This window comes from Cucurbita pepo, chromosome 1 (assembly GCF_057944985.1).
Source record: "Cucurbita pepo subsp. pepo isolate OVF chromosome 1, ASM5794498v1, whole genome shotgun sequence".
Classification (NCBI taxonomy): Eukaryota; Viridiplantae; Streptophyta; class Magnoliopsida; order Cucurbitales; family Cucurbitaceae; genus Cucurbita; species Cucurbita pepo.
The window spans coordinates 15,036,455-15,048,420 of record NC_141798.1 but is presented as its reverse complement, the minus strand read 5'-3'; the positions used below and the strand labels follow the sequence as shown (position 1 = coordinate 15,048,420).

At 35.8% G+C, this 11,966-nt stretch overlaps 1 protein-coding gene across 1 annotated transcript; it reads left to right on the top strand.

The window, feature by feature from the left end:
- Positions 1 to 6,929: 6,929 nt before the first annotated feature.
- Positions 6,930 to 10,616, top strand: LOC111776514 (mannose-6-phosphate isomerase 1). The gene is made up of 5 exons (XM_023655984.2): positions 6,930 to 7,534; positions 7,857 to 8,024; positions 8,226 to 8,438; positions 9,417 to 9,683; positions 10,053 to 10,616. The coding sequence occupies exons 1-5, from the start codon at positions 7,151 to 7,153 to the stop codon at positions 10,371 to 10,373; spliced, it is 1,353 nt and encodes a 450-aa protein (XP_023511752.2). The 5' UTR covers positions 6,930 to 7,150; the 3' UTR covers positions 10,374 to 10,616.
- The last annotated feature ends 1,350 nt before the right edge of the window (positions 10,617 to 11,966 follow it).

Below are 11,966 nucleotides of genomic sequence, written 5' to 3'. Positions count from 1 at the left end.
TAATTTTACCAAATTTACATTTTGCTTCAATCCAATCCACAACATTGTCTACTGTATTTTTGGCTCAAAACTTTCAGAGGAAACGTGGTCGTTTTATGATCTTTTATTTATTTTATTTTATTTTATTTTAAGGGTATTTAGATTCATTGTGTAGGGTCTTGAGCAATCCAATGGATGAGTTGAGCAAAAAGAGGCAAGAATGTGTAAATTGACCATTAGTTTAGTTTAGCTCATGTGATACCAATATGTTGGGTGTAAGACTCCTTTTGTATTGGTAACCTCATAAGAGTTTAATTATTATTATTATTTTTTTTTTTTTTATGTAACTAAAAAAAGACAAAAACCAAATACAAATAAAGTTAAAACAAAATGGAAGATAAAATAGGGTGAATTTTAAATCAAATAAAAATAATAACATTAAAATTAATACTAAATAAAATTCAATTATAAGATAATGTTGTTCAAATTTACTATAAACCCGTAAATGTTGTTTAGGGTACAATACAAATTGAAATACAAATTACTCAAAATATAAAAAAGGGATCGATACTCTTGAACGACATCTTTGTGGCTGCACAGCTCTTGAACACTCTCCACCTCGACTGGTAGCCTGCAAACACCTGAAAAATAAAGGGGAAAGGAGTGCATATAAAAATATTTAGTAAGCAACACACTTATAGGCTCTCATCGTATCTTTAACCTAATAGATATCCACAAGTTTTACTTTGGGCTCTAGGAAGTTCGAGCCTAGTTTTACTACTATCTACGCATCTAAGGTGCCTTGAAGTTTCAAGTGGTACTTTTAGTTGCTCATGGACTCACTCTGGATTCGGGGAAGGTTGATCCCTTACTAGCATCACGGGTTTATTGAGCGAAAAATCTCATTTTTATGGCAAAGTACGGTCCTGTTCTTTAACATATGTAGCTTGTTTTGTTTAGGCAGTATGTAATTGGTGTCATGGATTGAGGCACTACCTCGTAAAACTCTCTCTTTCTCGGAGATTATATGGTATGGGTTGGTTTGCTCATCATGATGGGAGGTTAGTTGGGAACCTTTCCCACAAAACCATATAGATGCTTTAGGGAGTGACCCTCTATACTTGTCAGCTTATGAGTCAAGCATTATGGCTCCATGCCTCTCTTTCAAGGCGCCCTACCCTAATTGGCCTAGGCCTAGCTCCTCAATACTGGTATTGGAGTGGAAAGGGTAACGAAAGCCCTAATGGTACTGTTAAACTGATGACACCAAGTCTACCATTGTCATTATTTGATTTCGTGGTGGTCTACTAGATTTTTAGGTGCGTCTAGGCGCCTTAAAACTTGTTTCTTATTTTCAAGACGTCTAGGATCAACTTCTCAAGCTAATCCACTCTCTAGGACACATAGGTCTATACCTCTGATCGCAGCTCACAATGTTAGGTGTAGAATCTACTAGAAACGTATTGACTTGGGTTAACATGTAAACCGCTTTAGCTGTAGCATCCTAAACATAGCTTGGTTCTCTTGTGCATGCCTTACTTGGGAGATCATCCTATTGATCATCTAGAGCATGGTATACATATTCTAAACATTCGTACAAGCTTATCAGGGAGATATCCTGTCAATCACCTAACGTACTATAAACATAAACTAATACATACATGTATACAAACAAGTTCAATGAGGAGATAACATTCCTGAATCGCTTGGAGCACAGATCACAATGGCCTATCCTTCTTTCTAGGGAAGTGGAAAGCATATAAAACTGCATTTATCACAAATCTCATCGTAGGGACATTTTGGTAACTTTTCACATCTTAATCCATATTGAACTCACGTTCTAGTCATGTATATTTGAAGGGAATGAACTCTTCATCCGCGAAAGCATTGGGAACCGCTATCTTTGTAGAAACCCTAACTTGCAAGACTTCCTTACTATCTCTGAGTATTCCAACCATGCAAAAGTTCTTCAACATTCCACAAGATCTTCCTTACTATAACTCGAACACAAGGTCAAGACTATCATGGTTAGGGGTCATTAGTGTTATTCTATTAAGCCTTAAATTATACCTCTACTTGGTTTGGGTTCTAAATTTGATCCACATAGCTTGATACCTTGAACATACCTTATGTCCTTTTAAAAACCGTTCTTCGAGGTTATTTGTAACAACCCTAGACTTTAACTAACCTAAAGTCGCTACCATCTTCATAACATAACCTCTTAAACAAAAATAATCATTTTAAAACATCTTTATAAGACAATATCATGACTTACATATTTAAATAACGATTTTTAAAACAATACAAAAGAAATGTTAAAATGATAAAAATAAAATAGTAAAGCCCTATACTAACCTAAAGTCTATGAAATTAAATACGATTACCCTATGCATGTGGTATGGTCTTTAACTGAGTCGCAGTCAATCTTACAGGGGTGCCTTGCCTTTACCTGAAATATAAAAGTAGCATATGACATTAGTATTTTAAGAAATATTCAGTAAATGACCCCCACTATTGGAGTCAAAGAATTCAAACACATGCAACCCATGATTAGGGACCTATTGTTAAAATCATCACAGAGGTGGCCTCCAGTTCGAACAAAATTGGATATGTAGTATTTCCCTACTCACGACCCACATGTGCAAGCCTGAGTCCACCAAGCGATTCGCACCCCTGGACAATCATAGTTGGGCTAGTTGTCCATATTCGAACATCTGGAGGTCAGCAAACCCTCGAATATCATGCAAGACATGATGATGATCATCATCACCATAGCAAAATTGGATGTGTAGTATTTCCCTACTCACGACCCATACATGCGAGCGTGAGTCCACCAAGCGGTTCGCACCCCCTGGGCCATAATAGTCGGGTTAGTTGTCCATATTCGGACGTTTGGAGGTCAGCAGATCCTCGAATATCATGCAAGACATGATGATGATCATCATCACCATAGCAAAATTGGATGTGTAGTATTTCCCTACTCACGACCCATACATGCGAGCGTGAGTCCACCAAGCGGTTCGCACCCCCTAGGCCATCATAGTCGGGTTAGTTGTCCATAGTCGGACGTTTGGAGGTCAGCAGATCCTCAAATATCATGCAAGACATGATGATGCTCATCATCACCATTGTATATGCATTCATACTCATCATCACAAATGGAGAAGTAACCTGATGTAAATGAACACATAATATGCATGAAGTATCTATAGTTTTCATCTTAAATTGTTTTTATGACACAATCCTATACATCACTCGCATATTATCATGATTAACATCATTTAGGGTTGATTATCCTATACATCGTACTCTAGGTAATATGATGTATTAGTCTGCATACATTATCATGATTAACATCATTTAGGGTTGTGTCTTAGCAAACTCTTCATTATAATGTATCATGACATTTAGTACATGCACATCATCTTATATATGGAATAACATCATATTAAGTCATATCATCATCATGCATCTTATATCATCATATTTTCATGCTTCATCATTATCATAAATGTAACGACCCAAGCACACCGCTATTCGATATTGTCCTCTATGGGCTTTCCCTTTCGGGCTTCCCCTCAAGACTTTAAAACGCATCTACTAGGGGAAGGTTTCCACACCCTTATAAAGGGTGTTTTGTTCTCCTCCCCAACAAATGTGGGGCATCACAATTCACCCCCCTTCGGGACCCAGAGTCCTCGCTGGGGCTCGTTCCTTTCTCCAATCGATTTGGGACCCCCAACAAATCCACCCCCCTTTAGGGGCCAGCGTCCTTACTGGCACATCATCTCGTGTCTACCTCCCTTCAGGGAATAGCGAGAAGGCTGACACATCGTTCGGTGTCTGGCTCTGATACCATTTGTAACGTCCCAAGCACACCGTTATCATATATTATCCTCTTTGGGCTTTCCCTTTCAGGCTTCCTCTCAAGGCTTTAAAACACATCTGCTAGGGGAAGGTTTCCACACCCTTATAAAGGGTGTTTTGTTCTCCTCCCTAACCAATGTGAGACATCACAATATCATCATGTCGTCATCATCATCATATAACATCATCATGTCACCATAATCATATCATCATAATATAACATCATATAACATCATCATAGTATAACATCTTTATAACATCATATAACATTAACATAATGATAACATCATATAACATCATCATAACTTCATACTAGCTCACATCATCATCATATAAAGTCACATCATCATAGCATCATCATCATTACGTCGTTATATCATATAATTTCACATCATCATCATATAATAACATTTTTTTTTTTTTTTTTTTTTAATTTTATTAATTTTATTATTATTATTATTTTCCTAGTTCTTATATTATTGCCTTTCCAAGCCTTCGTAAGAAACACTCCTCGACTATAGAAAGTTATTGGAATATACGCTTGTATTCATACTTCAAGCTATTCATACTTGAAGCTTTTTCTTAAAATCGTTAACGATGATCCAAATTGAAAAAATAGATTTGTGGCATTTTCAATGCTTGTGGACAATCTTATTTAGAAGATGCATAAACAAGTTTGAAAGAAATGATGGATTATAGCTCTCAAATTTGAAAGGAACTTGAGAGTAAGAAATTTAAAATCTCAGAAGCTATAACTCACAATTGAAGGCTCGACTTAGCTCAATTCTTGCTCCAATAGTTCATCGTCTTGATTTATCCAAAATCTTCGTGAACTTAATGTTAAATTTTCTAGATTTTCTGTTGAAAATATCTTCACCAATCAATGGCTCGTCAACCTTCATTTTTGAATTCCAACGTTGAATTTAATTTTTTTTTTTTTTTTTTTTTTTTTTTTTTGTCTAAAAAGTACTCAAATGTGGCTAAGATCTAACTGTGAAAAATGAAGATATGATTAATCTCTTTGAAGCTCAAGGGTATATGAGTAATTTGCCACTTTTTTAATATTTTATAATCCAAAATTTTTCTATAAAATTATTTATCCCTTTCAAGTCATTTTTACTTTTACTTTTTTGAGCATCTTAAAACTCCTCCTCCACAAGTAACTAGAAATCGGATAATTTTCTTAAAAATTGATAAAAATGACCATTTTATCCTTCTTTTTGAAGGGCATTTAAATTACCTTCTTGGAGTCCTTTCTTTTCCCTCTCTTCTCTCTTCTCTTTTTCTTTTCTTTTTTATATTCTTTTCTTCTTAAACTCTAATTATGGTTGTTACGGACCCCTACCTAAGAAAGGCGGGTTAAAATGGTCAATTTACTCCCAACAAATTTTCTAATTATTCTTTTTTTCTAATTCTATCTTGAAATTTGGCGTTTAAGACCCTCCATAAGAGTTCAAAAATTTGAGTTTAAAAGAAAAAATTGAGTATTTAATATCTCACCATAATTAAATTTTTTAAATATATATTAAAGAAGACTCATAAAATTTAATTAAATTTTTAAAAATAAATAAACTTTTGAATCAAGGGATTAACTCAACAAAAAAAAAAAAAAAAAAAAAAATTATGATTAAGTTATGTTGGTGAAAAAATTGAAAAAATTTACAATTCGAACGATTGAATTAGATCTAAAAATGTTTCAATTCTATTCACACATGCGTTGTGAATTGAAGTAATAGAATAGAATTGAATTAAAATTTGTGCAATTGGGTGAGAATCCAAGAAGGAAGGAAAGAAGGGCAAAGGTGGTGGTGAGCCAAGGAAGCTGCCAAACTCAGAAAGGGACCCTTTTTTAAATGGACTTGTTCATTCCACATCCCCACCATCACAAATTGCTTTATCACCTACCACTCCTTCATCTTATAATAAATTTCCTATTGCCCCACCACCACTTTCTTTTTTTTCTTTTTCTTTTCTTTTTTCTTTTTTCTTTTTTTTTGGAAAAGCATTATTTTAATTCATTTCTACCATATTAAATAAGGGTTTAAATGAAATCAAAATCTAAGTACAAACACCAAAATCATATTTCAACGGATAATTTACAAAATAAATATTATTTTATGTAAAGGGTTTTTTTTTTTTTTTTTTTTTTTTTTTTTTTAATTATTTTTTACTTTTGTAATTCTTTTTCTTAACCAATGTGTGTATGGACTTGGGACAGAAAGGAACAAGAAATATACTTGAGAATATTATTATGAATCTATAAGAGATATTCTTTTTATAACCTATTTTATATTTTAATAATATTTTTCATCCTTGTTTTGATGACGTTGCAATCTGCATAATTTAATCAGGCATAAATTAAGTTGAAATGTTGACTTTATGGAGAGAAAAAATACTACGGTCTTATAAAATAGTCAAATCTTTTTAAAATTTAAATAAGATATAACGAACTGTCACTTTAAGTAAAAATATCTAATACGTTCGGGATGGAAGAGATAATTTTTTTCTAGTAAATGCTTGAGTTTAAGCGAGAAGGACTTCTTTCATCACTGGTATTTTACGCGTATGGTATTTACTCGGGAGGCTCGTGTCTTGCCTTTCTCTTCCCTTTTAGATTACATGTTATTTATTGAATTTTATATGAATATTGTTATTAAAATTTAAGATTAATTATATAAATAAAAAAAACACTGGGTTTGTAATTAATTGATCACAATCATACCAAAACAAGTGGGTAAGCGTAGGGAGATCAAAACAAGGACCAAAAATAAAAAAATAAAAAAAATATTTAAAAATTAAAAATATTAGAAAGCGTTCACAAATCACAATCCATGAGATTAATGTTTAAACAATGACATTATAATACATTAATTATATATTTTTTAGTACAAATTAAATATAATTGTGATAGGCGCACCCGTAAATTACGTGGAATAATAGAGGCCACGTGTGCGATTGCTTTACATGGTTAAGAAAAATTACAAATTATTTGTGATATAAAAATGATGGGGGGAGGGGGAGGTAGTTGTCATCTGTCGGTTACTCGGGTCGGATTAAGCCGGAGTCAAATAAAACCCGGTTTAAGCCGACCGAGAATCAACGACATTTCGGAATGTGGAGACGGACTGAAAAGCTGACTTAGCTCCAGCTATGCTAACCGCTCTCTCATTCTCTATCTTTCTCTGCTTATATAAGTTATAACGAACACAGGATCCTGAACCTCCTTCAAATCCCAAGAGACTCTCAGTTTCTTCTTCTGAGGCTTTTGATTTACCTCCATTTTTGTTTTTCTTGGTGATGAGCAATGGCCGAAGAAGATGATAAGAGATTGAAGAAAAGGAAGAAGAAGAGGTTGATAGGCGCCGACAGGAGGAGGCGTCTCGTTCGTCTCAAATGCTGTGTGCAAAACTACGATTGGGGGGTTCTAGGGTGTAATTCACAAGTTGCGAGGATGTTTTTGCTCAATTCGGGCTCCTACAGTGCCGATCCGGATGAATGTTACGCGGAGTTCTGGATTGGAACGCATAAATCGGGTCCGTCTTTCGTTTTTTTTGGACGGGACTATAATGCCGCTGCAATTGGATCTAAACCCTTGAGTCTCAAGGACTGGATTACGGTCGATCCGGGTGCTGTGCTTGGTGATAAGGTTGCGCGGAAATGGGGAGGCGATCTCCCCTTCCTCTTCAAGGTGCGGTTTCTTCTCTCTTAGATCCTAAATGTGTTTTGTCGGTGTACTTGATTCCTTTCAAGATCACTTTAATGGAAAGAAAATCCACATTGTGTCGGTGATAGTTAATCAGGATGCTGAGAATTTGCTGTTTAATGATATTAATGTTTCGTAAGCGAATAAGAAATTGTGTAAAGAATTATCTACTGAATTTGTGCTCCACCTCTTTGAATTGTCAGTTCAATTAGTTTCACGTACCTCAATTACCGTTCTTATTTTACTTGACGTTAATGTTTAGAGCTCAGTTGGAATGCAACTTGATGATTTCTTATTGGGAGCATAGGTGCTGTCGGTAGAGAAGGCTTTATCCATTCAGGCTCATCCGGATAAAGAGTTAGCGAGGGCTTTGCACGAAGCTCAACCGAGCATCTATAAAGATGACAATCACAAGCCAGAAATGGCTTTAGCATTGACTGGGTTTGAGGCTCTTTGTGGGTTCATCAGTTCTAAGGTACAACAAAATAGTAGCAAAGGGTAGTTCTTCCGGGGCTTTGAATTTTTTCTTAAAACTTCTTTTCAGCACAAATATTCCTGTTTTTCCTGATGGTCAAGTGAAAACATCTTAATGATTCTTACTCTGTTCTTGTTACGCAAAATGAATGAAAATTCTTTATAAATTCCTTCGGTTGTTCTTATTTCATTATATTTTCAGGAGCTCAAGGGGGTGCTGAGTAGCGTTCCTGAGATAGTAGAATTAGTCCAAGTTGCAGATGCAGAGAAGTTCTCACACGATAGTGAGCAAAATGGGAAGGAGAAAGTGAAATCACTTTTTGAGTCCATATTTAGTCAGATCATGTCATCTAACAAGGCCATGGTTCGTGAGGCTATATGTAAACTAAAAAGGCGCCTTAGTTTGGAGAAAAAGGTAACTGAACTTATATATCTCTGCAACTTATCTTCTTAGCAGGACTTGTTATGTTTTATTCTCAAGATTTGTTATGTAAAACATTAACCATGTAGAAGGTTTCAGTCTCTAATACTGTATGCTTATGCAAATTATTGATGGAAGAAAAGCAGCTAATCTGAATTTAAAGGTGGCTGGTGAATTCTTTTACACATCATTATATAATAAGCTCTTTTTTTTTCTTTAGTTCAACAATATTTGGGGTGGGGGATTCGAAGCAAGTGCAGCGTTTCTCTTTGGTTAAAATTTACACTTTGTAGCAGGACATTGATTTATATGTTTTAGCATTGTGGGGATCTTTTAATGTAGGGCAGATCTAAAACTTGAACAACCAATAGGACCGATCAACTGCTCGATGCCTTCCAATAATCGTCCAACAAATATTTAGCTTTTAGCATGACAAAGTTTTAGGTAAGAAAAATTAGAAATGCATAGCTGAGTCTATTAAATTTTCATTCAGTATGGATTATTCTAGAATCTAAACCATGTGGAATCAATAAATCAATTTATTAATATTCACAGTTTTCCGATTGTTTATTGCTTGGAGAACATTGAATATCATAGACCATTGGTGATATGATTCCTGGGATAATGTAAACAGGCACACAGAATTGATGAACCAATGCATAGATGGTCTATCTAGAGCATTGTAGAGTATCCCATGTTTGCCAACCTGAGCAGTTCATTCTTGGTAATTAGTAGGATATAAGAACCTCTTTAAGCCTTTTTCTAATAGATGGTGACCGCTCAGGAGCAAGATCACATTCTAGTTAAAGTTATTTCAGTTAACATCGATCATCATTAGCAAGTTATGTGATTTATTTAGCTTAACCTGTTCTTCCGCGCTTCATCAAACTCTGCAAAGTATTGTTTGTTTGTGTTCACAATTTTTTTCTTACTTTTTGAGACTTCTCATATCATTACATTTTTTTTTATCAGAAGAGGCAACTGTCTACCAAAGAACAATTGGTTCTCAGACTAGAAGCTCAATATCCTGCTGATGTCGGTATACTAGCAGCATTTTTTCTAAACTATGTGAAGTTAAAACCAGGCGAAGCGTTATATCTTGGTCCGAATGAACCCCATGCATATATATCTGGGGAATGCATCGAGTGTATGGCAACCTCTGACAATGTTGTTCGTGCCGGCCTTACCTCTAAAAAAAGAGACGTTCAAGCACTGCTTTCAATGCTCAACTACAAACAGGTATCACAAAATTTATACATGTGCTGGTGTTTTATAATGCTTCGATTCTAGTGTGTATTGGCTCTTGTTTTCCCTGTCCTCATTTCTTAAGGCCCCTCTACAGTCATACCTCTTTTTTGCCTTTTCTACTGCTTACCAGCAGAAAGTAGTGAAAAACGCCTCAATAGTGCGATATCGAAGGACTCCATTCATATTAATACATCATTGTTATCCATTGAGAGATAGGGGAAGCTAGTGGGAATACTAATCTGGTTTTGAAACAAAATTTGACTCATTCCTCTTGGTTTTTACCTCCTCTAAGCTTGCCCTGCCCTGCGCCTTAGAGCTTCAATGACAATATTTCTCATAATCAGTTCCTGCAACGCGCAGGGGTTTCCCGAAATTTTGCAAGGAGTTTCGTTGAATGAATACACACGAAAGTACGCCCCTCCGTTCGATGAATTTGAAGTTGATCGCTGTATTCTTCCAGTAGCTGCATCTGTGTCCTTCCCCTCTGTCCCAGGACCATCTCTGTTTCTGTTAATGTCTGGAAAAGGGACAATTGTGACAGGCTATTCTGAAGAAACTACTTTTCAAGAGGGTGAGGTTCTGTTTGTTCCAGCATATATGGAGGTCAGTGTAACAGCTGCAGCTACAGAATTACATATGTACAGGGCTGGGGTCAACAACAGATTCTTTAGAGACATGTGATTTACAAGTACAAGTGAATAAATTAAGAATATACAAGGAAAATAGAGGTTACAAGAAGAATTGTTCAAGCACACACAAATTTGTTGCATTTACTGCCCTTTATGAGTTCATTTTTATTGATTAAATTGCATCAAAGTTGTGCAATATACATTTGTTAAGAAGAATATGAATAGGTTATCAAGTTGTATTAAAGTTCATGATTGCGTTGAGCAAAATATTGCTTCATTGATTGTTGTCCTATCAGTTTATCAGCTGTCAACGGTGAATATTCATAGAGTTCTTTGTTTGGGAGTATTAAATTTAAGGCTCCCTTCCTATCCTCGTTTCAAGAGAAGTCAAAGAGGCCACAGGTTTTGATGTAGGGATTGTTTTTAAAATAATATTATTACTATTTTGGTTAAGGCCATTTGGTTGTGTTTTGATTTCTTTTCATAAATTGATGGGTTTGGTAGGGATCGATAATTCTTGTATGAATATTTTAAATAAATGGTGTACAAATTTGACACTAGACTTGTCCTTTTTTTAGTTTTTCCTTTTTCCTATCGGACTTTCTCTCGAGATTTTTAAAACGAGTCTGCTAGAGATAGGTTTCCACACTTTTATAAACAATGTTCGTTTTCCTTTCCAACCAATGTGGCATCTCATAACTATCCTCATTCGGGACCCAGCGTGTTTAGCGTGTTTTGTTCTCTTCCCTAACTGATGTGGAATTTCACAATCCATCCCCATTTGGGGCCTAGAGTCCTCGCTAGCACTTGTTCCCCCCTTCAATCAATGTGGGATCTCAAATCCATGCCTCGAGCCCAAGTCTACCACTAGCCGATATTATCTCTTTTGGGTTCTCCCTTTCAAGCTTCCTCTCAAGATTTTTAAAATGCATTTGCTGACCTCGCTAGCACTTGTTCCCCCCTTCAATCGATGTGGGATCTCAAATCCATGCCCCGAGCCCAAGTCCACCACTAGCCGATATTATCTCTTTTGGGTTTTCCCTTTCGAGCTTTCTCTCAAGGTTTTTAAAATGCATTTGCGAGGAAGTTTCAACGCCTCTATAAAGAATGTTTTGTTCTCCTCCGCAATTGATATGGGATCTCACTATCCACTCTCATTTGGGACTCAATGTTCTCATTGGCACTCGTTCCCCTCTCAAAACGACGTGGGATCTCACAATCCACCCCTTCAGGGCCCAGCGTCCTCCGTTCTCCTCCCCATAAAACGCGTATGCTAGGGAGGAGGTTTCAACACCCTTATCAAAAATGTTTCGTTCTCCTCCACAACCGTTGTGGGATCTCACTATCCACCCTCATTTGAGACTCAACGTTCTCACTGACACTTGTTCCCTTCTCCAATCGACGATGGATCTCACAATCCTCCCCCTTCAATTGTGGCGTTGTTTGTCTTTATTTGATTTAAATTTGATCAGATTTTGATTTTTTATTTTTGTTTTCCTTTTATTTTATTTACTTTTGTCTTTGTCTTTTTAGTCATCTGAAATTTGAAGTCTCGAAATCGGGTCACAACAGCATCCTATACAATAAACTTGTCTAATATTTGACCCATAATATTTAATCTCTCTTTATATATGTTAATTGAGAA